Source organism: Scyliorhinus canicula, chromosome 5 (genome assembly GCF_902713615.1).
Source record: "Scyliorhinus canicula chromosome 5, sScyCan1.1, whole genome shotgun sequence".
NCBI lineage: Eukaryota > Metazoa > Chordata > Chondrichthyes > Carcharhiniformes > Scyliorhinidae > Scyliorhinus > Scyliorhinus canicula.
This window is the reverse complement of record NC_052150.1, coordinates 129,200,582-129,227,783: the sequence shown is the minus strand read 5'-3', so window position 1 is coordinate 129,227,783 and position 27,202 is coordinate 129,200,582. Positions and strand designations below refer to the sequence as shown.

The following is a 27,202-nucleotide window of genomic DNA, read 5'->3' as shown; positions in this document are numbered from 1 at the left end:
CACCTGATGCAACCTCAGGTCAAGGATAGAATAGTGGTTAATAATCTAACTGAGACTGAAATTACCTTCTGTAGTTTTAAAATCCCCCCTCCCATCATTGAGTTTGTAAGTGTTACTCATCACTCCTCACGCCCACTCATCAGGTGTACATATTTGTGCTCATTAAAGTTAATATTACAATAATAAAGTTACTCCATGTATGAGTAGCTTTACTGTTGCATCAGCCAAAAGCCAAGAGATGTTTAATCCAAGGAGTTGGGAAGTCGAGGGTAACATGGTGATGCAGTGGTAGCACTGCTGCCTCACGGCGCCCAAGTCTCAGGTTCGATCCCGGCTCTGGGTCACCGACTGCGTGGAGTTTGCACATTCCCCCCATGTTTGCATGGGTTTCACCCCCATAACCCAAAGATGTGCAGGGTAAGTGGATTGGCCACGCTAAATTGCCCCTTAATTGGAAAAAATGAAATGGGTACTCTAAAAAATTTTTTTAAAGGAGTTGGGAAGTCCTTGAAGAGAGCAATCAGAAGACCAAAGGTTATTCAATAATGTGGCAAACATAATAATTAGCACACAACTGAAAAGCAGACAATAGAAGTTATTATTTTAATTAAAAAGTTACATTTGTATTTTGACAACAAAATTTATATCACTGAACTTTTCTACAAGCTCAAATATATCCCATATTGTACATATTATTCATTTTTCCCTACATGATGTTTTACATGATATGTTATACAATGTATCCATCAATGCATTGTATCCTTAATAACTATTTGCTTCTGCGGAGGGCAAATTATGACAAGGACATGTAGGGCAACACATTACGACAATTTTAACCTCTGCATAAATAAGAGAAGTTCATAAGGGAACTGAAAGTTGGGCTTCTATCCAAAGGCTATTTAAGTTGTGATAATGGCTGAAGAGATATTATGGTCATTGCAACAAGATTGAAGGGCATCTCACTTCCCTTGGAGACTATGATGTCATTACCTTGACTGAGTTATTGCCTTGTAATTCCCTTTCCGCTATCCATTTGAAGTTATGTTACTGATAATATTGCACTCTGTATAGTTCTCACATATCAGTGCCAGTGGATAATCCTACGTAATAGGACTAAGTGGTTTTGTAAATGATCGAGTGCCAATTCTCTCTAAGCATTGGGTAATAAATTGAATCATTGTAAACTTTTTTAATGGTTTTATTTTAACAAAAGTTGCCCTAACTTCCTTTCTTTGTGCCATTTCCTCAACCTTCCTCCAGTTCCAGTGCCAGACTGTATAAGATAATGATGGATCCCACTTTTTCAGAACAAATAAATGGCTCGAGTTAAACACCGTTTGCATTCACATCTATTTTTTTTAAATTAGATGTGAGAAGAAAATATGCCTAACATGATTTCCGATATCTTGATCTTCCCTGGAAATGTGATACTTTTTAAAACTATAGGCACCATCTAAAATGTTAATTTGGTGGAATACTTGTAAAGAATCACTTTGAATATCCAAGTGAAATTTCTAAAACCTACTCATGCTATTAGAATTTGCATTTATATGTCATTTGTTAGATAAAGCAGTGACCCAACATCAATGACTGTGTTCCTGTAATTGTGTCCTGGACTAATGACATTCTGTATAACTGCATATGAAAACTGTAATCAGTTTTCAAGGGGATCCTTGTTATTTTGTGGGGATATTGCGAGTAGGTGAGTTAAATTTAATAGTGATAAAAGGATGTACATACAAACAATGAATGAGTAAGCAAGACAATTGTGTTCTTGTAATGGAAATCACATCATTGCAACATTTGCCCAGGTAACCAAAATTTGAAAACTTTAGGAATGGCAAACACCGTGAGTCTTAATTGGCCACGAATAGAGAAAAGGGAATCCGAAGGTCTAGGAATCCTCAGGGAACCCAAATTAAAAGCTCTTACTATGTATTTTATGTGTTTACTCTAATCAAGCGAAGGATATTCAAACACTCAACGTCAGCATCAAATATTCCCCACTCACTTTAGTGCAGGGGAAAGCTCTGCCAAAATCGCCCCAAACCCGGAAAAGTATCTACGCAGAAGCAAAATGCTGCAGATGCTGGAAATGTGAAATAAAAACAATAGTGTGCCAGAAATACCTATCAGGTCTGCTACTGTGGAGAGAGAAACTGTTAATATTTCCACGGCCCACGGTTTTTCTCCTCCATAGGTGTTTCCAGATCTGCACAGTCTTCCGCAATTCGTGGTTTCATTGCTGAAAAGCCCTTCTTCAATCTATCATAGCATCGTCTCCATTTACCACAGCAGTCATCCTCGAACTTCTGTGAGTGAGAAAGCCAATTAGTGGATGGAAACTATCCAGCCGCATTTTGTATAGGACGTTGGTCTGGGTTAGATTGGAGCCCGAATTTCGGGGGCGGGAAGGCCAATCTCCAAGTCACTAAACTTGTCAATTGTCACAGAATCACACTTCCACCACCTCGGGAAAGACGCACTGAGAGTGCACAATAATTCAGTGTTTTCTCATTCCATTTCTCGCGCGTTGTGAATACTGCTGTACACTAACTTAAAACATGCCATCTGCAATAACATTGATGTTCGTTCCTTTTAGTTGGCATTACGATTCGGAAGACAAGAGGATCCTAAGGAATAAACCAATATTTGGAGGGAGACTACTGCACACGAAACTTTGTCATTAACCTGGGGTAGTAATATGCGCTTTTAATATTATTAGATCCGTAAATGTTTCACGCATTTGCACAGATTACCCAATAAATCATTTACAGGATGATAAACTGTAAAGAAAGTAAAGAAATATCTCAGGGCATTTCATAGGTTGTTCATTACAGCATTGCAGGATCTGGGAGGTAATGAAGAGAGAGCACATTCTGTTCTGTCTTCATATTGGTCTTGTTCCTGTCATAAGAATGCCAACTTGAGATAGATAGCCCACTCTCCTGCAGATTTAGATAATTAAAATCACTCTACCTGCTATGGTACAAATACACAGTTGTTTTTCAAATGTCTTCCCCAAACATGGCGTTGCTCATAAAGATCTACTTATTCCATCCCATTTCACTCCAGCTCTAAAATGAGTGACCCTTGTTTGGGGGGGGGGGGGGGGGGTGACGGCTCCTGTGAAAAGCTGGTGAACGTCGAGCGGTGAACGTCTCTTTGTAGCAGGGTTACCTCGGTTTTATGTAAGGGACGCTGCAACATCGGTGTTCTTGTTTATAGAAATTAAATCCACCATGTACGCGCATCAATCGCTCTACTTTAGGACTCAGGACCCGCCTGGATTTATTGACATTGAAAAACTAGCTGGTGAGCGGCGCTTACTTCTGTCCTACGCCGACCGGACAAAGCGCTCGTTTGTTTCCCAAATACCAGCGATTTCAAATGACAATATTTGAATCGTTCGAAGTGCACTTAGAATTGCCACTGACTTAATGATTTAGATTGGTGTGCTGCATAAGTGCATGCAAATGAACAGTCCTTTCCTCAGCAGTGAAGTCTTCGCAGATAAGGCATGGGGAACGATACTGAACATTAATGGTTTTCGATAATGCGTCCCTGTTGCCTCATTTCAGAGGAGTCTACTTTGCTTCATATACTGCCCCTTGTCACTTTTGTTTCGGCGGCAGCAAGATATTTTAGAATATACTTCTGCTTCAGGGCCCCTGTGTAGGGAGATCACACCTGTCGAGTCCTGTAACGCAGCATTCACTCCCTTCAAGTAAACTTAAATCAAGATCTTCGTCAAAAATCGGTTTCCTTTTGATCATTTGTATCTATCTAAGCGTACTCAGAATTACTGGTAATGACTTATCTTCCTGCTCCCTCACCATTATCTCTGATGACCCCAAAGGGTCTATATCATTGGCCCCTCTTATTACTCACCTACATGCTACCGTTTTGGTGACATCATCCATGAGCAGTGATAGTTTTCACATGACAACATCCAGCTGTACCTTACTACCACCTCTCTCGACTCCTCCACTATTTCTAAATTATTAGATTGTTTATTCCATCTCCAGTATTGATGCACAGACATTTCCTTCAGTTAGGTATTCAGAGGGCGAAGCCATTGTCTCAGTCCCCACTCCAAATTCTGTTCCTTAGCCAGCAATTCCATCCCTCACCCCAGCAACATTAAACTATTCTGCACTCAACCTTGTGGTATCAGATTTGATGCTGAGATGAACTTCCAATCCTATATTTCCACCTCTGTAACGTCACCTAACTTCACTCATCACAGCTCATCTGCTGTTGAAAACCTCATTAATTACCTCTAGCCTTGGTTATTACAATACAATCCTGGCTGGTCTCCCACATTCTACCCTTTATAAACTTGAGGTTACCCAAAACGTTGCTGCCCATTTCTTACCCACAGCAAGTCCCATTCCCTATCACCTCTGTGATCACTGGCCTACATTGAGTTCAGGTCAAGTAATGTCTTGACTTTAAAATGTTGACTTTGCCAACTACCCCCCCCCCCCCCCCCCCCCCCCCCAATCATCATCATCTCTGTAATCTCCTCCCAGTCCTCTTGTGCATTCTCAATTTTAAGTGTTCCACCATTGGCGACTGCGCCTTCAGTTGCCGAGGCCCAAGCTCTGGAATTTCCTCCCTACATCTCGTCACCTCACTTTCCATCTTTAAGATACTCCCTAAAACCCCTCTCTTTGTCCAAGCTTTCGGTCATCTAATCCAATATCTCCTTATGTGATGCAGTCTTGCACTTTTGTTTTAAAATACTCCTGTGACATTTCATTACATTACAGGCAGTATATAAGTTGCTTTCACTGTTGACTGCAAATCATAAAATCATTAGATCGCCATAGAAACTATTATAGTATGATCATTAGCCAAAAACCATAAAGGCCCATAGGCATCTCTTTCCATTAGAGAGAGAATTGGTTGTATAGCTTTGGGGGCTTCACTCAGCATTAAACACGGGGCAAGGTAAGGAGGCAAGCGTCCATGAACTACCATAGCCAGCACAGGGATGGGGTTATATTAAATTGAAAGAAAAACCTTCCTCGGGAGAAATTATATGGACATACAAAATGATAAATGCATTATTGAAAATACATTTTGTGCCATCAACATTCAGAATAACTATAGTTAATTTATTAGATTTTTGTTATATTTCCAATTTGCAAAAAAAGTGTGATATTATGTGGACTTCTTTGAACGTCTCTTGACGTTTGTGTCAAAAATGACTTGTCACCCAGCTTTTCAAAATGTCTACATTGGTCTGCTCCATGTTAACTTACTTCAAATATATATTTTTTAAAGTGCAGGAGAAAACAATATCAGCATTATTGTGGCTCATGGGTTTTGAAATATTGGGCATTACTAAAAATAAAGAAGAAGTTTGAATATTTAATTGAACTTCTGAGGAGAAGTATCTTCATTTGCAATATGCAAGCAGCACAGTTAACAATGAGCTTTAATTCTAATAACTAAACTGATGAGTAAACACATTAATTTTCTCAATACTTCCAAGCCATTGTACATGAATGTTACTTTTTAAACACAGTATGGTATAGAATTATATGTAATTTTTTCAATGGAGCTCCAAACAGGCCATCAATTTATAATCTGTTACAAAGGTCAAAGAGTGACGCAAGTTAAAAACATTACATTTTAGTGCTAGTAAGGAAAATGAGCGGTACAGTAGTGCTTCAGTATCATTTGGGTTGTAAAATGTGGTCTTTAAAATAAACCAGTGTGTCTAGTTCCTCTTTATCAATTACAATGATTAAACCAGAAATGAGTGACTGAGTAAATGATGTTTAGAAAGAGAATGTGGAATATACAGAATAGGTCTTTCAATCTAGATTTCTGAGTGTATACCTTTTAGCAAACAGTTCAATTTGGAATAGATGTTTCATTACTTGTGACGGAGAAAACTCTGTATATTTTGTTTGAAATATAAGCAAATTGGGTCACACATCAATGGGACGCACTGCATTTTGACATTCTAAAGCTTCCAAAAGACTTCTAAAGAACACTTTTCTATTGGTGGTTAAATCATAGATAAGATCATTAACAGATTCTTATTAAAGAACTTCATAAGAATGCCTTCATAAAGCTGCACTTGTTATTCCTAAAGTTTGGATACAGTCTGTATTAGTGATATGGATAGCATCAGGAGTTATTGTCAGCTGCACCATCACAAAATGGTCAAAAACTGAGTAACTCTCAAAAGGTGAAAAAGCATATATCTGTTTCTGTAAAAGGGCACTGTGCATTAATGTCATGGCAACATGCTAATCATACAAGTTAAAATAAGAAATAACAGAAATACATAGGAGGTCAAGAGCAAAAGAAAAAAAATATCGCTTCAACTTATGAGGTGAATACTTTTTTTTCAGAAGTCTAGCGTATTTTATTTTTTAAAATCTTGCAATTGTCACTTTTTGATCATTCTTTACACAATTGATACTTGCGCATTTTCAGATATTTTTTCTACATCACAAAGTGACTATATCTCACAATGTATTTATTTGGTTGTAAAGTGTATAGAGGTATCCAGACGTCATGATAGACACTATTATTAAAAGCCGAGAGCAAATCTTAAATCATTTACACTAACCTAACTGAACAATAACCATTAACACTTCAGCTTGATATGCAAGCTTTCTTATTCTGCAATGTGTTATGTAACACACTGCTCACGGAGGACTTCATGCAACCTTGTATTACATTTTCTACTGATCTGTTGGTAGTTGGCATCCATGCTGATAGTTCAAGTTGGCAGGTAAAGAAAGCAATTGAAACTGAAACAGAAAATGAACACAAATTATTTATCAGAGAAAGATAAATACCTAGTTTTACTTAACAGTTTGTGACGTAACTTTGGCCACTCACTTAGATAACTAACTTGCTGTCAATCCCATGCCTCCAAAACCCATTGAAGAAATTATCCTTATAAATTCAAACCTGCTCACATTTGACACAGTGTTGAAATGTTAATTTGTGATAATCTGTATAAAATGAAGTGCAAAAATATGCTGGCAATTGGAAGCATTGATAAACTGTTTTGTTAGTTTTTTCTATCATTGAGACTGCCTATGGAAACTGTACAGCCGACTTTATTAAGTAACATCCACTTCATGCTTTGTTATTTCTGTTGCTTTTGAGCATGTTGAAAATCAGGCGGCGATTTTCTTTCCCCACGTTCCAAAACATTGTAAAGCACAATGAGGGAAAGTATATGGTTATATTAAAATGCAATAATTGTTATTCTTGTACTGATTAATAGTAATTTAATTATTTGAATGTGAATAGTCACTATGGTGAATCCAAGTGCATTGTGCTTTCAGAAATAAAATGGGGTTTAATGGGGTATTTCCAAGTTCTCTTTATTTTTAAAAGCCTCTTGATAAGGCGAGATCATTAAAACGAACCTCATGCTTTCTACTCACCACAGAAATCTAGTACCGTGAATTCACTGCTTTGCACAAGAAGTGTATTTCTCCCTCGGGCCGTTGAAGCGGGCATCAAATGTCTTTCATTTTTTTGTGGGTAGAATTTTAAATCAGAAATAAAATCTGCATAATGTAAACATTTATGTAAAATGCAATCTCCAGAATGGAGGCTGAGACTTGTTTTTGGAACGCGAGCCGGAACTAACAGTGATGGCGGCGTGCCTGCGTCATCAAACGTCTCCTGATTGTGACCACGCTCCTTTACGTAATCCGCGCCTGTGCGTAAATAGGAACGTTCCCTTCCGTCTGCCTATTTATAAAGTGGAACAAGGGTTCACCACCTCACTCACCTGCCAAAAGCCTCAGGCACTGCGGTGAAGCTGCCAAACCGCGATGCTTCCGAAACACCACTCGCCATCAATTGGTCACCCGCCTTCATGCAACAATGGAATTAAGACAGTTTCTTTTTCCAAAAAAAAATCTCACTTTAAAACAAAAAAACGGAACATCCCATGAAGCAATAACTCGAACGTAATGAGTCTCCACAGCATTTTTGAAGGGGAAAAAAACATACGCAAGGCGTATAATGCGTAATAAATTTGTGAAAGCAAAGGCGTTTTGGCATATTTACAAGAATGTGTCCATTGTTCAAAATAATTAAAAGGGAGATTCTAAATAGTTCAAAATGTAATAATCCCCGATGCAAAATTTATTCCAACTTCCGTTTTCTAATTTCTTACTAAAATAAAATGTATGTTTTCGCCGCATCCCGTCCAAAATAATTATACTTCCACTGTACACATAAACACAATCCATAAAGGTGCCGCGATAAGTGAAAAGTAAATTGCACAATCGGTTTTATCCCAAACATTCACGCCTCCGAGTATTGTATCTAAAATAATTCGGGCATTATGAGAATTTAACATAATAATTATTCCATTAGTAGCTGCAATTAGGTTATGTTTAAAAAAAAATCAAGAGTGTTTCTAAACATTAACTAATCGAGATAGCTACGACTAAAAATACCTATCCACAACTATATTTGGTTTCACTGGATCACAAAAATAGTTCCTACAATAAACGGTACGCCCCAGAAATGAATGAGATCTGTGCTATCTCAATCGATGGATTGGCCCAGTGTGGCTAAATTTAGCAGTCACTTGCGTCAATGCCGTGCGTCAGCGGGGCGCTCTCACGCGCACAAGTTCCAGTCCGCTCCCCCCTCCCTCCCTGTGGCCACGCCTGGCTTCCCGCGCTCCGATTGGTCCGGCAATCCCGGGGAGAAAAAAATGCGAGGGGTGTGGTCATGACGAGGGCACGGGGAAGGGGGCGTGGTGTTCCATAGGGAACGGCGCGCAGCGATTGGGCGCCTGCGGGCAATGACGCGCTGACGCGGGGGTTCATAAATGATAATAAAGCGGCGCGAGGAGAGTTGGAGTGCCTGTGTTCCCGTGTCCAAGGGGCTGTCAGCTGCTGCTGAAGCTTCCACGGCGTGACTGTTGCGCGCACGAGCGCGGGGCGCGTGAGCGAGCGAGTCAGCCAGCCAGGGGCCCGGAGCGGAGACTGTGTGAGCAGACACAATAAAAGCCAGCTGACGTGACGCCGTGTGACGTGCGCGAGCCGGAGGCGTCACAATTGACGTTGACTGCATTCCAGCCGCTCTTATGGAGATACCGGCCCTCCTCCTATAGGCGAGCAGCTTTCGCGAAGCTCCCCACCCCCTTTTCCCTTAAACATAAATGACGTTCACAAAGTGAGGGGATTGTTACTGTTATCTGTCCGCACATAAACAAAGGCACATTGCAATCGGAGGAGAAGACTACAAAACCGAGGAAGGGAGCAAAGGAAGAGTTCCTCACTTTTTTCTCTCTGGGTGAACTCGCGTGAAGAGGAAGGATCCGATTTTGCACTACAGCCAAATCATTTACTGGGAGTGATATTTCAAAGACAAGTTTCTCTGTCTAATATCCATGGTTCGGACTGTACGCCTACACGCAACTTGGACGGCTGTTTAATTGTAAAGACGGAACCGTCACAGCAATCAAGTACGTATCAATCAGTTACTCTCTGGACATCATAAAAGTTGCAATGGGTATGCTATAGAACAAGTGACTACAATTCAATGAGCTTCGGTGATGTGTTTTTTTGTTAGCGCTGATTGGAACATACTTCAGAACTTGTTCTTTGATGCCTGTCCCTTGTGTCTTGAGAATTTATGGGTTTATCAGCCGGTTTGAGTTGTGTGACAATCGGAGACCAGCGGGTATTAAGGTATTTCTGGTAGTTGTCATGGTAATGTAATGCTGCAGGCAGGCACGGTGTTTGCTATGATGGGTTGAATAGATGCGATTTGTCTTGCACTTGTCTGTATGCATAATTAGCTATGTTCAAGTGACAGTGTATAGTTATTTAGTGTCTATTTGACTTCACTACGACCGCATTCTGAAGAGGGTATAGTGCTGGTTTGTTTATAAAGTTGAAATGCAGCGCTTTGGGATGGAATTAGTGTTGATTATCATTTTGCACGTCGGTTCGGGTTACGGCCATCGATATTCGGAGTTTCAGTTGAGAAATAACCAGGTCTAACTGTGGACTTTGTTAACCCACCACGCGTGATCATTTAAGGTGCCTAGACTTCGCTTCAAATGCTTTTGCAATTCTTTTACTAATGGTTTCACTTTCAGAAGTGGATCTGTTTAACTTTTACTTTTTGTTGAGTAATATTCAGTAGTAGCAAGTGCAGCACGTTCTTATGCGTGTGTACATGGGATGTTTACACTTGAATTTTCAACAGAATCGCTTTGAAATACATTCGCATTGTCGAAAGTAGTGAATGCAAACGCCAATAAGGCTACTTTGCAGTCCAAGTCCCAAATCGCCTGTAGAATAAAAACTTCATTTTTCTGAGGCGGTGCCAAGAGATGATAACGTGACACGGGCGAGTTTGTGAATTTGGGCAAGTTTCTCCTCGGGATCTCAGTAGAATTCCAAGGGTGAAATCTACTGAAATTTCTGTCAGCAAAACATTGTAGCAAGTTCACATACTAACTATATCTTGTATTCTTTCATTTAACCATTTGTGGTGATTTTCGCGCGTAACTGCGAAATGTTAGTGAGATTGCAAAGAATGTTATTTCTAGTATTGAGTAGTAAGGTGTCCGAGATGGGGAGTTTTAAATCATTGTCTGAACTTCCCTGAATAGGTAAGGTCCTGAGTTGTGTAGGTGGTACAAACATCTGATGTTATCTCTAAACTCACTGCTCCGAGTGCTCCATTTGTTTTCATTTCACATATATATTGTTTTCATATTTTAAAATTACTCTACACAGCCATGGGCGACGATTTCTGACTTCCAGTATAGTTGGTAGTTTACTTTCTCAAAGGAAATCGCGATTGAGAAAAATGAGTCGGTTTTTTTCTGCAATAATTCAATGAAATAGAAATTAAAACATTGAACATTTCTCCAGTTAATGTACTGCCCGACTCTGTATGGGAGACGGGGCTGCTGGTAATAAGGCTGATAACAGGACGGATGTTTAAAGAGACATTGCCCGTTCTCTAGGTAACCAGCTGATTTAGAGGATTCATCCTGAGCGGGAAATACTGTGTAAAAGGAATGAAGCTGGGATTCTTAAATACAGCCTTGCAAAAGGTTTTTAATTAAGTAAAGCGGGATTCTACACGATATAGGTCAACCTACTAAGGATATACGACACGTGAAAGTTATTCGGAAAACACGTTTTCTTTTGGCGTAAGATATTTTTAAACGTGAGAGGATCATAATATAACCCAAAACTCGGCACCACTTCTGCCAATTTCTGTCCGCAGCGGGATTCTGTGAGTGAAGCTGCGGGAGTGAAAAGTGGTTATGACAATATATTTCCGATGGCAGGGGAGGATTGTCCAAAAACGTCTTCCCGCTGTTTCATACCCGACTCAGCCCCAGAATAAAGGATGTTGCTCTCTGATTGGGAGCCACTGTAATATTGAACAATGACATTTTCCAAGAAGACTGCATGTTTCATTGGGGATGGAACAGAGTCCAGATTAAAGGCTTCAGTACAATTGCTCCTACCACGATCACCAGCGGGTTATGTGTTCTATACCTGCCCTGATAAAGGAGGTGGATTATCATGATTTCCACCAAATCCTGAGTCTTATCCAATAAAATGTAATGCTGATTGTAATGTTTGGCTGAACATTTTCAGGAAAGGTGTGTGGACCCCTTGTGAAATGGACATTTGGCTGCGTAAAGGACATTGACACCTGTGCTGGGTAACTTTGTAAAGTTTGTTTTTGCCGAGTGGCGGTCAGATTAAACACATTGAGAGAGGGCGCTGCAGTTCAACTGGTGGAGTTCGCCTGCACCAATGGTACAAACAGTAGCAAATATGAAACGGCACGCTTTTATTAAAACGGCAGACGTTTTGTGAATGTGCTGCAATCCTGTGATTTAGCCCAGTGATCTCCAAACCATGCGGATACATCATTTCATTTCGTTTCAAGTCCTGGTTTCCAAACCGGTGACATCACATTGAGACTGTGTGCAGTGAGCGTCAGGCTGGCACGCAGGAGCTCCACTGACATCCCCTAGAATAGAGGCACAGGCTGCGTGGCTGAGCCAAGGCACAAAGCACAAGAGCTGCTCACATCTTGCTAACTTTCCCAACCCATCGCGCTCTCAGACCGAGCTGAGGGATAGTGACATGGGCTGCACCGCTTCACCCTCGGTGTCTGCGCCGGAGGAGCACCCAGGGGAGCAGAGTTCTTCCATTTGAGTTGAGTATCCATTCAGTGAAGTTTACCTCTGTCCTGAACTGATTTATGGACTGGTCACTTAAATCGTAGCGATTTGTGGTCAATTTGAAGCAGCGGGAATTTTCATTCTAGATTTATTATTTTAAAAAGTTACAGTTTTGTAGCAACATCATGTCTCGGTTTTTCTATCGTGTGAGAGTGTGTGTGTGAGAGTGAGGAGTGTGTGTGTGTGAGAGTGAGGAGTGTGTGTGTGTGTGAGAGTGAGGAGTGTGTGTGTGAGAGTGAGGAGTGTGTGTGTGTGTGTGTGTGAGAGTGAGGAGTGTGTGTGTGTGTGTGTGAGAGAGTGAGGAGTGTGTGTGTGTGTGAGAGTGAGGAGTGTGTGTGTGTGTGAGAGTGAGGAGTGTGTGTGTGTGAGAGAGTGAGGAGTGTGTGTGTGTGAGAGAGTGAGGAGTGTGTGTGTGAGAGTGAGGAGTGTGTGTGTGAGAGTGAGGAGTGTGTGTGTGAGAGTGAGGAGTGTGTGTGTGAGAGTGAGGAGTGTGTGTGTGAGAGTGAGGAGTGTGTGTGTGTGTGAGAGTGAGGAGTGTGTGTGTGTGTGAGAGTGAGGAGTGTGTGTGTGTGTGAGAGTGAGGAGTGTGTGTGTGTGTGAGAGTGAGGAGTGTGTGTGTGAGAGTGAGGAGTGTGTGTGTGTGTGAGAGTGAGGAGTGTGTGTGTGTGTGTGTGAGAGTGAGGAGTGTGTGTGTGTGTGTGTGAGAGTGAGGAGTGTGTGTGTGTGTGTGTGAGAGTGAGGAGTGTGTGTGTGTGAGAGTGAGGAGTGTGTGTGTGTGAGAGTGAGGAGTGTGTGTGTGTTTGAGTGAGTGTGGGATTATACATTATTACCATCATTTGATGTTTTAGTTGTCTTGGATTTGGTGTTTAAAAGATCAGGACAAAGGGAAGCTGTGCGCTTCAATGTTGCCCCCTCCCCAGCTCTGATCTGTATTGTTCTCTCTGTGTAGATCTTGGTTCGGAAGAGCTTTCCCCGCCGAGCCGGAGCTCCGAGTCAACCCCGCGAACAGCCGGGAGCACCCAGCCCAGAGACAACACGTCCACAGTGACCGAGCCTCTGGCAGCCCACCGGGCCAACATTCAGCGAGCCAAATATCACCCTCCCTCAGCACACACAGGTACACACTGCCGCACACACTGGAGGCGACATGGTTGTATGTAAACAACAGAATACACGCACAAGTGTACCATACACGTGAAGGTTCGTTACAACATCAGGAGATTCTCCACCTTGTTCTGAGGGCTGGGCTGGGGTGGACTGGGCTGGGGTGGTGGTGTGCCCGATGATGCTTTATTGTACATGGGCAAGTGTTCACGGGGAAAGTTCGGGTTTTTTTTCGTTCCCTTGTCTTATTGTTGGGATTTACTTTCCTTCTTGTATCGCCTCCTTTTGTTTACCGCTTCAATTCTCCACTTGTACTTTTTACTCTGCGAGGATGAGGCGGATATGTTTCACAGCGGATACAGACCATGGGAAAAGGTAGTGAAGCTTTGGATTCTCCATTCTCAATCCAGAGAATTAGAACAAATGTTGGCTATGGGTCCATGCAAACTGAACCCTGTGGATGTATAAGGATCACCCCAAATAGACATGCCTAATATCCATGAGTCTGTATACATATACAAATATGCCTGTATACATATGGATATCTGCCTATATCCAGGAGTCTTTATACATATAGAAACCTGTCTTTCCAGGCATCTATGTACATATAGAAATGTGCCTATAATCCAGGATTCCGAATACATATAGAAATCTGCTGATTATCGAGGCATCTGTATGTCTATAGAAACCTGCCTACATCCTGGGTCTGTATACATATAGAAACTTGCCAATATTCAGTGTTATGAACACATAGAAACCTGCCTATATGCAGGAGATTGTATGCCTATAGAAACCTGCTTATATCCAGCAGTTTGTATGCATATAGAAACCTGCCTATATCCAGCAGTTTGTATGCATATAGAAACCTGCCTATATCCAGGAGAATGTAAAGGTAAGGTAAAGTCGCCATAGTCCCAGATGACCATAGGTTGCTTTCCTATTTGAGGGGGAGAGCTGACTGGGAATGATTTAACATGAGGATCACCATACCTCAGGCGAGGGGCAATGTTGAGAAGGGGCCGTCCAGGAGTCTGTATGCATATAGAAACCTGCTTATATCCAGCAGTCTGTATGCATATAGAAACCTGCTTATATCCAGCAGTTTGTATGCATATAGAAACCTACCTATGTCCAGCAGTCTGTATGAATATAGAAACCTGCTTGTATCCAGCAGTTTGTATGCATATAGAAACCTACCTATGTCCAGCAGTTTGTATGCATATAGAAACCTACCTATGTCCAGCAGTCTGTATGCATATAGAAACCTACCTATGTCCAGCAGTCTGTATGCATATAGAAACTGGCCTATATCCATCAGTCTGTATGCATATAGAAACTGGCCTATATCCAGCAGTCTGTATGCATATAGAAACCTGCCTATATCCAGCAGTCTGTATGCATATAGAAACCTGCCTATATCCAGCAGTCTGTATGAATATAGAAATCTGCCTATATCCAGCAGTCTGTATGAATATAGAAACCTGCTTATATCCAGCAGTCTGTATGAATATAGAAACCTGCCTATTTCCAGCAGTCTGTATGAATATAGAAACCTGCTTATATCCAGCAGTCTGTATGAATATAGAAACCTGCCTATTTCCAGCAGTCTGTATGAATATAGAAATCTGCCTATATCCAGCAGTCTGTATGCATATAGAAACCTGCTTATATCCAGCAGTCTGTATGCATATAGAAACCTGCCTATATCCAGCAGTCTGTATGCATATAGAAACCTGCCTATATCCAGCAGTCTGTATGCATATAGAAACCTGCTTATATCCAGCAGTCTGTATGCATATAGAAACCTGCCTATATCCAGCAGTCTGTATGCATATAGAAACCGGCCCATATCCAGCAGTCTGTATGAATATAGAAATCTGCCTATATCCAGCAGTCTGTATGCATATAGAAACCTGCTTATATCCAGCAGTCTGTATGCATATAGAAACCTGCCTATATCCAGCAGTCTGTATGCATATAGAATCCTGCTTATATCCAGCAGTCTGTATGCATATAGAAACCTGCTTATATCCAGCAGTCTGTATGCATATAGAAACCTGCCTATATCCAGCAGTCTGTATGCATATAGAAACCTGCTTATATCCAGCAGTCTGTATGTATAAAGAAACCGGCCTATATCCAGCAGTCTGTATGCATAAAGAAACCGGCCTATATCCAGCAGTCTGTATGCATATAGAAACCTGCTTATATCCAGCAGTCTGTATGCATATAGAAACCTGCCTAAATCCAGCCGTCTGTATGCATATAGAAACTTGCCCGTATGCATATAGAAACCTGCTTATATCCAGAAGTCTGTATGCATATAGAAACCTGCCTATATCCAGCAGTTTGTATGCATATAGAAACCTGCCTATATCCAGCGGTTTGTATGCATATAGAAACCTGCCTATATCCAGCAGTTTGTGTGCATAAACAAGTTCGCAGATAACCAGGGGTTTATGTACGTCTTGCCAGAAACCTGTATCAGGGGGTTTGTATACATGGAGAAAGCTACTTATGTCTAGTCATCTGTATGCAGAGAAAAACCAGCTTTTATGCAGGTTTGTGCACATACAGAAAACTGCACATGCATAGGGAACTGTATAATCGGAAGCTGTATGTTCACGTGTAGAGAAATGAAAGCGGCATATCTGCAGGGGTCGTTGGTGGTCAGGTTTGATAGACATGCAGATAAAGTTGCTTAATGTAGAAAAAGCATGCATTTTGCTGACAAATGACTAGCATCTCTGCTTGAACCAATTTGCTCACTGATGTTATCAACCCTAGTCCCTATTTTTCCCAATGAATTTCTACCATGTGATGTGATACTATAATATTTTAAATAAAATCTATACACACGCAGTCAGTAACTAACTCTAACTGGCCCCTTTCTTGATATTTGGAAAAGCCCATTCATCTACGACACACTGAATGCAGTGCTGATACTGTGCTTAGTCACACCACTATTGTTGACAGGAGACAACCCCTAACTTCAAATCCTCGCACAGGAGTCTCTGTCCAGAGCGGCTGCAGCCGGCCATCAGCAGGGAGATCACGGAAATGACCTAGTGTTTTACACAGCAAGAAACAACTTTTCAAAATATCACTTGTACAGTGGCCACCCCCACTCCCACACCTTCCAATCCCAGACACACGCAAGGATATTCATCGGGAAACTTCATCCTGTTTGTCGCTGGTTTTCTTGAATAATAACATTGGTGGAAGCAGATATACAGTAACGTCCAGGGAAGCACACATTGCTGCACATCAGAGCAATACAAGCACAATGTTCCAAATACAATTGTCCCCGGGAATATTTCAAAGAAAGCACTGTCACACAGTGACAGAGTCTTCGACCACAGATTCTCAGTAACTTTTAAGTCATTGGCGAACGAAGCGAGATGGTGTAGATATTAACCTGACTTCTTCTCAACGCCACTTAGCGTTAACGGTTTAGCCCTAAAGGTAAAATGTGTCGGTGAATTACAGTTCTTGTTCTGGTAAGGGACGGAATCAGGAGCCAGAAAGTTGGCGTTAGAAAGAGGAATGTGGATTTCCAGCAAGTGCAGTTGGTGTGATCTCTTGTGTAATAAAGTTTCCTTTCCCCGCAGTATAAATGCATACCGTGCGATGAAGCACTGGCAGATCAGTGCTGCTAACTTTAGTAACATCAGCCTTTCTTGTTTCTTTGTAGACATGCCCTGTGTGCAGACCCAATACAGCTCTTCGCCACAAGGTGCCAGTTTTGCAGCTCCGAATTACGCTTATGGGGATTACAGCTCTGATTTGGTGCATACTGAAGCCCCCTACATGAAGTTTGGCATGGACCTGGGCAGCACTGAAATCACAGCCACCACCTCCCTGCCCAGTTTCAGCACCTTCATGGAGACTGGCTACTCGGGCAGCTACGAGTTCAAACCATCGTGTGTGTATCAGATGCACTCTTCGTCCTCACAGAGACCCTTCATTAAACTGGAAGACGTCCCCCATCACAGCTACCAGCCATCCATCCAGCATCAAGCCGAGGACATCATGCCATCGACATCCATTTACTTCAAGCAGTCTCCTCCATCAACACCCACCACGCCGCAGTTCACAACTCCACAGACATCCATGTGGGATGAGCCTCATACGTTACCCCCAGTGACCCAGACTTGCATGGCCACAGGTCATATCTTAGATGCCCCTATGAAGAGTGGCCCGCCCAGATTCCCGCTGTTTTCCTTCAAACAGTCCCCGCCACACTCTCCAGCCTCCAGCAGCCACATGTGTTACGAACCCACCTTGAACATGCCGATGGGAACCGAGAGCACTTCTGCACAGTCGGTGATGGACCCTCGTCAGTACCCGCTGCATTTGGTCAAAGGGTCGGGCATGGGCTTTCACCCCATGCCCCTGAGCCAGAGCGCCCAGAGCTTGCCGTCTCCCCCCAACCGAGGCTCCTCCTCTGGGGAGGGGATGTGTGCCGTGTGCGGGGACAATGCGGCCTGTCAGCACTATGGGGTGAGGACCTGCGAGGGATGCAAAGGGTTTTTTAAGGTACCGTTCACCTTCATCTTTCTCAAACACTATGCTACGTTTTTTTGCGGGGGGGGGGGGGGCATATTGCAAAAAACAAACCTGTCGTATGTGCAAAATAAACTTGCATTTATGTAGCACCCATCACGGCCATCAGACACCACCAATCGTTCTCCAGCCATTGAAGTGCTTTAAAATTGTAAATGTCCAAATAAAAGAATTCGACCAGAGAACTTTCTGAATGCGCCTAATTTAAAATGAGGTGAACTTGGAAGTTATTTATTTAACTTGGCCAGTAATTTAGCGGAACAGGATTGGTTGGGAATATACCTGGACTATTTTCAGAAGGAATGCGTTCGAAAGAGAGGGGTTTCAGTCCAACCCGCACATAGCCCAACCTCCTGTCCAGCAGCACCTTAAAAAGGCGCCTGTCCAAATGAAGTGCTTGTAAAAACAAGAAATCCTTCAAGAAACGCCTCACTTCGGCGACAGTGTTGAAAGCACTTTTACTGGGTTGTCAGTTCTATACGGCACAATTAGTGATCATTTCAAACAACCGGATATCAAAGGGAAACTTTCACCGGCAAAAGCTTTATATTAAACGATGGGGGCAGAATCGAGACTGAGAAAGTTTCAGTGTCTAAAGATCAGAAGGAACATTTTTCAAAAAATCACAAACGGAATTACCAGGAAGTTTCTTATTTAAAACAGCAATCAAACTGAAATTGAATTGAGAATAGTAGATTTAAACAATCAAGTACTAAACAGAGTATTTAAATAACTTTTGCGGTTTTTTTTGTGGCAACATGTATCTCCTGCTGTGCTGTACATTCAAACAGGAGATCGAATAACAGTTTCAAATGTTGCCTTTATTATTGATAATTGCAGCTAATGCAGCCAGAGTTTCGAAATAGAAAGAAGTCCTGTCTGGGGGGTACGGAGCTATGGTGTCATTTCAGAATAAGACAGTTCAATCTTGGCAATTAGTTTGGCTGGGATGGTACTTTCTACTTGGCGTAGGAGGCTACTCTCATTTGCAAAAGTGACCGACTGCCCCACCTTTCTGGGAAATGCTACACTGTTGCGAGCAATGAGCTTAAATTGTAATTTCAACTCCACCGCGAAGGGGAGTTCTCGAAAGGCGGGCAATCTATAATTATAATAAAAGTTGCCTTTTGTTGACGTTGCCTTTGCAAACGTAATGATTTCCCAAACTTTTCCAATCTGTTGAAGGACCCCCTTGTCAGCCAGGGGGATTCCCATCTTCCACAATGATCAGGACGCTCGACTTCTGTACAGTTAACATCACCCGACAGCAATACTCTAGCAGCTATATCATTTATTTTATCAAGATGTATAGTATTTAATTAAACTTGAACCCCGAATGTGATTTAAATTGTCCTGATCAGTCTTGATTAGCGAAATCCAAGCTAGGATTTTTTCTAAATTTTTCAACCTATGTTGGTTAAGGAAACGCTACCCCAAATCATTTTAAATCTGTTTTAATAAGGTCAGTAATCACCGCGGGAATAAGCCAAGTGGAAAGCGATCCTCGGAGGTATATTAAGAGGGAGGGATATTATACCCAACGGTATCATGTGATGACCCGGTAATTTCAGAAATAATTTCATCATTTAAAGCTGCCTGTCTCTGGAGAGTGTCTCCAGCACGGATCTGGCTGATTCTCATTGTCAGGAGCTAACACCAGTAAAATTGTTTTTCCTGCAGGCTAACGTGTTAGGAAATTAATTTTATCTAATTATCGGAGTGGCGTTGGCGCATTTCATATTGCAATTAGAGTTTGCTTTGTCAGCTCCGATTTTTTTTTTACCCGAGCAGAAAACATCCTGTAATAATATTTGTACTTTGCAGAGGACGGTGCAGAAGAATGCAAAATACGTTTGTCTCGCGAACAAAAACTGTCCCGTGGATAAGAGGCGGCGCAATCGCTGTCAGTACTGCAGGTTCCAAAAATGTCTCAGCGTGGGCATGGTGAAGGAAGGTGAGAGCTGCCAAGCTGTTTTAGTGCAACAGCAGCACCCCAACCCCTACCTAATCCTCCCCTCCAGTTTTCATGTAAAGATAATTGGCGATGATTTTGCTTGGCTGTGGTTATGATTTGTCACCATTTAGATTAAGAGCGGGAGAAAGCAGTGCTCATCTCAATACTTTAACTAACCAGACCTTCTAAATTCGGTCGGCTTTGTGCATTTCCTGTTTATCGGGGTTTTTTTTCGCAATCTTCAAAAGCATGTTGTAAATATCTGGCAGGATAGAGGAGTCATAGACTCCTCTGAATTAACCGAACAGGAAACCAAACAACAACAAAAAACACAAAGCCACAATAATACTAATCCAGATGTGGCTTTAATGTTGTCTCAAATTATAAACCTCTAGATAAGGAGAGTGCATTTTTAAAAATGTTACACAATATCGAGTTACAATTTTAACACCAGTCGAAATAATCTGTAAATTGATGAAAATGTGCACTGTAGCCCAGAAGTTGAAAGGTCTTCATTTTTTATTTTGACCCCCTATTGGTTCACTTTCTGTAATTGTATGTAGAATTTTAAAACACTTTCCTTCTCTCTCTAGTGGTCCGGACAGATAGTTTAAAAGGGAGAAGGGGTCGTCTGCCCTCCAAACCAAAGAGCCCTCTCCAGGAACCATCCCCACCCTCGCCCCCAATCAGTTTGATGAACGCTCTTGTACGGGCACTCGTAGACTCCACTCCCAGCGGCCACAATTACACCCAGGTAAGGAAGAGTCCACATCGATGAGGGAAGTAGATAGCATCTTAACACCAACAGCAACAATAGCTGCTACCATGAGACGTTGTATACTCAGATGATTATAATATCACACCTACTTAAGCAAATGTTTTATTTTGTGATAGTAAATACTAAGGTGACAAACATTTAACCACATGTTAAATTATTTATGGTTTCAGAACATATTCTTCGTATTTTTTAAATAATCTTTTTGAACAAAATGTAAATGAACTCCACAGCATTGACTCCATAACAACCAATTGAAGAAATGTGGGATTATTTTAAAAAGAACTAATCAACCTTTAGAAACCTGTTGGTAAATGTACATGACGGTGCCTGATAGCATTGTATATTCTACTTTTTAAATTAGAAAGTAGCAGCTCTGTAATGTATCAAATAGAGAAACAAATCTAAGCGGTCATTTCAAGATTTCCTAGTTTACAATTTCAGAGCTGTGTAAATACAAAAACTTCATTGTAAGTAATGAAAAAAACTTGGGTTACAACAAACATTTTCTCTGTGGAGCAGAAGCGCCATAACTTAACCCATTAGCAATAGTGCGGCTATATCATCCTTTTAATCAAGATGTTAGCAAAGGAGTGCCAATATCAGATTATTGATAAGGATTATCTTGCCGGTCCCCACTAATCTTGTAACAATTGGATTTCCTGCAAGTACATCCAGGGGCCACTATCATTTCTTCTGTTTCTTTTCATGGAAAGTCATGGCCTTCTCCTCATTTGATGTTTTCAAAGTTTCTTAAAGCTGTAGCATTTTAAAAAAATTACTTTGATGTCCATGTTGCATTATTATGTACTTTTGAGAGCTGGGTGAAGGTGAGGACCAATATAGGGTGGCCCACTCCAAAGAGAGCATTGAGCCTACATCCGAGGTGCTATCCCTCCCTCATGCCTCTTGCTCAAAAACATATGCCAAATCCAATATATGTTTGAAGATGTTAACTTTACGTGTGTAGTGAGGAAATTATTCCGGTAATTTAAATTTACAACCAACATATTTCATTTCTGGCGAAAAGTGCAACTTGCCTTTAGTACAGCAACAGGCCAGTTTTATAACATTGGAATTTACCAGCTTTTATTTAAACATTGGAATTTTTTTTTGGAATCCAAGTGCAAAGTCAAAATCATTTCAATGCAGTTCTTAATTAGCTTGGTGATCTCACAGCAATCATTTCTGTTGAAATCACAATTACTTTACAATTTCATTCGTATTCATGCTTCATGGCCGTCTTTGGTCAAAACTGAAGATGGCATATGAAGGAATGGTTTGTGGACTGTTATAATTGAAAGCAACTTACTAATTTAAATAATGCAGAAGGGAAGAACATTTGCTGAAAATCATTGCAATTGAATTAGTTGCATCTGTTTAAATATATCAGTTCAGAGAAATGCCTAAAATTCATTTGATCATGGCACAATTTATTTGTTTTGAAATGTTTATTCAGCAACATTGATCAGCTTTTTAGGCATTAATATCTGTGTATTGGGCAAATATAAATAATTCTCACTTACGACTGGACATCATATGTCGAATGAGAAATACTACAGAATATTGCTAGCAATTGGCAGTTTATTTCCATAAAGTACATTTTGGCATAATATCAATTGAAGTTACCGACAAAATGTAACAAATTTTTAAGACATGCCCTCAAATTGACACATAATACATGGAAAAAAAATCTGAGGAACAATATACAAAAATTTCTTCCATAAACAAGATGCAAAGTTTTAGTACAATGATTTCCTCCTTCTATTGTGTGAATTGGAAAATGTAATTTGTGTAATGCAATTTGACCTTTAGGACATTTTCCCTTTTTTCCCTTATAGTTTTGTGCTGCTGAACAGCCCACATCTGGAACTGATGCTGAGTATGTCCATCAATTCTATGGCCTCCTTGCCACGTCTATGGAGATCACACAGAGCTGGGCTGAAAAAATACCAGGATTTAGTGATCTCCCAAAGGAAGATCAGACTTTGCTCATCGAATCTGCCTTCCTTGAACTGTTTGTACTGAGACTCTCCCACAGGTAAATTTCTTAGTTTCTGGAAAAACATCGATACACAAGTCGCATTCCATATACTTCTTTTTAAGAGAAATGAACAACTAGAAATTTGTACTTTGAAGATGTTTTGTACATTGTACAGATAGATAATTTACAAATTGTGATTATAGCACCCACGTTTTGTAAAATTCAGAGTATTGTTATTATAAAAAAATATAGCTGTCATCAACTGCAGGTAACTTTGAAAGAAATTGGATTTGATTTTGGGAGATAGGGAGTAGAATCCAGAAAAATATTTGAAATGCTGGACATTCTCAGTAAGTCATTCATCATGCAAAGGAAAATAGAAGGATAGAGCAAGAATTTCCTCTGTGCCACCCCTGCTTTGCTATGCTTCTTTGCTGGAATTGTAACAGTAACTCCATGTATGCGCATAAACAGGGTTCTGCCACACTCCAGTTAAGGTATGGATATTCCTGGCCATCAGTAACATTATAAATGCTAGTTTTCATCAGAACTTTAGAAACTTTCAATCATTTTAGATGCTGACCAATCTTGTGCATTACCAGTATATTCCATCATAATTTCAAATTGCCCATCTTCACAGATGTTCTTGATAACTTTTCTTTTCATATTTCATATGTGTTCATTATACAGTTACTGTGTGTTTCTTACTTTTGCTGCTTGTTCGAATGAACATCAGCTTGAAATGACACCAGGTGGGAAAGAAAAAAATGCTTCTCATTGAAGCCAGGCAAAGTGAAATGATAATAAAGTGAGCATGTTACTAAATAAAGATGTTTGGAATGTACCAAATCGTTCAAGATTCAGTGTGCCAAATTTTCTAAAATATAATCTATGGTGTACATCTAAAATACACCAGATATTGAATCAGTGAGCATGTTCAACAATGCAGTCCAACACATTGTTACTCTCTAGAATTCAAATCTAGGGCCACTATCTGTAAGCTCACTTGCTATCACTCTGTACCATGTATGCTGCCATAGATACCCCATACAATGAATATATATCAAAGTGTTGTTGCCAAGGAATAATTGCGTTAAAATCTCTCTGGACAATTGTGGTTTATAATTTTAGATCTGTTGGAGAATGTGGGATACTGCTGATGATATGTTACAAAGATTATGTTGCAGTTCATTAACTATCATTTTAAAAATTATTTTCAGATCTGCTCCAACAGAGGATAAGTTTGTATTCTGTAACGGACTTGTCTTGCATCGACTTCAGTGCCTTCGTGGATTTGGTGAATGGCTTGATACAATCAAGGAGTTCTCTACAAATTTACAAAGCCTTAACTTTGATGTCTCAGCTTTTGCTTGTCTAGCAGCTCTAGTTTTGATCACAGGTAGGAATATTTATCTGTTTTCTTTCAGAATCTTGCAGTGGTTTACATACTGGCGGATTTGTAGGTACACTATTTGTAGGTCTGATTTATGCTTATATTCTATGACTTCATGCCATGTTTTGGAATTGTAGTTTTGCCAGTTGAATCTGTGCTGGTAATATTGCTTTCATTTTAATATTGAATACAGTTGCACACTATTTTGCTGGCGTGATGATTACATATTGTAGGGATCTGCTTCAAGCATTTGTTCCATAATGTAGTAGCACATGTGATAGTTAATTTGCTAACTCCATTTAGATCCGCTACTTAATCCACTCATATGTTTCAAATGTTTTAGATAGCTAAACTAGTTGAAGGAAGCTATGTAAAATGATTAAATATGAGGAATAACCATTGTGCTATTTTAGGTTAACTCTTGGGTCACATATTGATCCCATGAGGAATTCCAAACGGTGTTTATGATACTGTTAGATGCTGCCTGAATACTGATCTCCAATTATAGAATAATTAATGGTGTCCATAGTTTATTAGTAATATGTAGCCCAGAAATACATTTTGGATTTTGTTTTAGAAGTTTTAAAATTTGAAGTTATTTCTTGTTTCTCTTTTTGACCTTTTGAAAATGAAATGAATGAAAATCGCTTATTGTCACGAGTAGGGTTCAAATGAAGTTACTGTGAAGAGCCCCTAGTCGCCACATTCCGGCGCCTGTTCGGGGAGGCTGTTACGGGAATCGAACCGTGCTGCTGGCTTGCCTTGGTCTACTTTCAAAGCCAGCGATTAGCCCTGTGAGCTAAACAGCCCCAGTTCATTCATAGAAACAGTCAAATACCTCTCTCTGATGACCAAAGCCAAAACCGCTTCACACTCCGCTAATAGAAGGCATTATGGCTGTGGGTCCATATGGATTTACTCTGTTACTTCCCTTTGAAGTGAGGTCCCCTTTCCAGCACTCTGTCTGGATTAGGTCTCAGCCTAGATGCTGCCAATTGCCAACATAAGCCAAACCTCAATCCCACCAACAAACCGATCATGGGTGGTCAATATATAACATTATTGCAACATTTTCAGTCCAAGATGCTACTAGATGCCATACATAAACCAGGGCCTCTTCTGTGCTTGCTAATCCAAAATCATAGAATTTACAGTGCAGAAGGAGGCCATTCAGCCTATCAAATCTGCACTGGCCCTTGGAAAGAGCACCCTACTTAAGCCCACCCCTCCACCTTATCCCCGAAGCCCAGTGACCCCACCTCACCTTTATGACACTAACGGGCAATTTAGCATGGCCAATCCACCTAACCCGCACATCTTTGGACTGTGGGAGGAAACCAGAACACCCGGAGGAAACCCACGGGGAGAACGTGCATACTCTACACAGTCACCCGAGTCCGAAATTGAACCCGGAACCTGGAGCTGTGAAGCAGCAGTGCTAACCACTGTGCTGCACCGAATAAAGTTTTGAAATTGATTTTCTAAGAGAACATGCTTAAAGTTCATGTGTAATGTCACGCTGAAATTCACAGGTCAATAAACGTAGGACTGTACAAACCAAAGAAACAGTTTGCATAGCTTCTGAGAAATTATGTTGTCTCAGGTTTAGAGTTCAGCATGGTTTATCATTTAAATCTCCTTATCCTAGTAACAAGTTACTCCCATACTTCGTAATCCATAGATTGAATTAGTAACTGACATCAAAACTTTCCATCCGTGAGAGGCATTCATCGGGTAAAAGATGCTTACAGCACAGATGGAGACCATTTGGCTCATTATGTATTTATCAACTCTTTGGTGGACTAATCGGAAATTAATCCCACTGCCCTATACTCTTCCCTAAGCTTTATATTTTTCTCTGCTCAAATCAATGATCTAATTTTTCTTTTAAAAGATACAATAGTTTCTGCCTTATGCAGAACTCAAAGTATGGTTAACATATTTTGCAGAAATTTATTATTATTTATTGACTTTTGTATGCAAGCCCATATTTATAAAGCCCCAGATTCTTTCCTGCATTGCCACTTTCAAGGATTTATGTAAATGAACCTCCGCTTTCCTCTGTTCTTCCACACTTCAACGGTATATATATTCATGCACATATAATATATGTTTGGACTGACCCCTGGGGCACACCATTTCCAATAATTCTCTAGTCCAAGGAGCATCATATACCTTAATTCCCTATTTTTTGTTTGTCACCAAACTTTCTATCCCTACTGCTATATTTCCTCAGAGGTGTGTGTGCGTGCATGCATGTGTGTGTGTATAGGTGTGTGTATCCATATATATACTTGCCCGTGGGGGTCCTATGGCCCCCGCCGCCGGGTCGGTGAATCCCCGGGGGGAGGCGCGAATCCCGCCCTGATGCTGACTGCCATATTCTCCAGTGGCGTTTTGCGGGCGAGGGCGGGATTCCCGCCATGCTGGTAAGGGACCGCTGGCAGCGCCCCGCCCCCGGCGATTCTCCGGGGCCCAATGGGCCGAGCGGCCAGTCCGCCGGCGTCGGTTGGGACCTGGCAGGTGAGAATGTGCCTCGGGGGGGAAGGGGGGGAACCGCGGTGGTCTGGCCCGCAATCGGGGCCCCCCAATCTGCCGTCTTGTTCCGTGGGAGCACTTCTTCCTTCTGCGCCAGGCCCCTGTAGGACTTTGCCATTTTGCCCAGGTGCCGGCGTGGAGAAAAGAACCCCCCTCGCGCATGCGTGAAAATACACCGGCTGGTCTGCGCATGCACAGAATCACGGCGACAGTTCCACGCATGCGCAAACTCACGCATCCCTTCACCACTGCCTGGAGCGGCGCCAACCCTCTGGCATCCACCTAGCCCCCTGAAAAGGTGAGAATTCCTCACCTTGGGGGGCCGTTGATGTCGGAGTCATTGCCGCTGGTTTTCCCGCTGGTGTGGGGACTTAGTCCCCAGAAAGGAGAATCCCGGTCCATATCTAATCAGCTCCTTTTTCAAAAAATAAGTTTGACAAACACAATTTGCCTTTAATAAACTTACATGCTGGTTGTACTTAATTTAACCCTCTCTAATGTCTCTAAACATTTACTAACTACCTCATTATGAATTCTAAAGGGTTGTGGCCCATAACAGAAATTAAATTCACTGGCCCATAGTTGCCTGTTCATCCTCCTTGAACAAGACCATTGACCACTCTCAAGGACCACAATATAGTTTTATATTTTAA

General features: G+C 41.2%; 1 protein-coding gene and 2 long non-coding RNA genes across 6 annotated transcripts in view; 1 reads left to right on the top strand and 2 right to left on the bottom strand.

Annotated features, from left to right (window-relative positions):
- Positions 1-584: 584 nt before the first annotated feature.
- On the bottom strand, positions 585-3,119 carry LOC119966261. Its single transcript, XR_005460711.1, has 2 exons — positions 2,980-3,119; positions 585-2,312 (listed from the first exon to the last, which is right to left on the bottom strand). It is a non-coding gene; the product is annotated as an uncharacterized LOC119966261 (long non-coding RNA).
- Positions 3,120-5,428: 2,309 nt separating this feature from the next.
- LOC119966260 lies at positions 5,429-7,757 on the bottom strand. Its single transcript, XR_005460710.1, has 2 exons — positions 7,428-7,757; positions 5,429-6,779 (listed from the first exon to the last, which is right to left on the bottom strand). It is a non-coding gene; the product is annotated as an uncharacterized LOC119966260 (long non-coding RNA).
- A 1,078-nt stretch (positions 7,758-8,835) lies between these two features.
- The window catches only part of nr4a3 (nuclear receptor subfamily 4, group A, member 3), a 30,255-nt gene continuing 11,888 nt past the window's right edge, over positions 8,836-27,202 (top strand). Inside the window, exons 1-7 of one of the 4 annotated variants that reach the window (XM_038797656.1) lie at positions 9,221-9,475; positions 13,185-13,352; positions 17,034-17,878; positions 19,730-19,859; positions 20,453-20,613; positions 22,476-22,675; positions 23,839-24,017. In XM_038797656.1, coding sequence (XP_038653584.1) covers positions 17,036-17,878; positions 19,730-19,859; positions 20,453-20,613; positions 22,476-22,675; positions 23,839-24,017 — 1,513 coding nt within the window. In that variant the 5' untranslated portion in view covers positions 9,221-9,475; positions 13,185-13,352; positions 17,034-17,035. Of the gene's footprint in view, positions 9,476-12,042; positions 12,210-13,184; positions 13,436-17,033; positions 17,879-19,729; positions 19,860-20,452; positions 20,614-22,475; positions 22,676-23,838; positions 24,018-27,202 lie in introns of those variants that run through there. The other 3 variants (XM_038797653.1, XM_038797654.1, XM_038797655.1) reach the window with 3 other exon arrangements.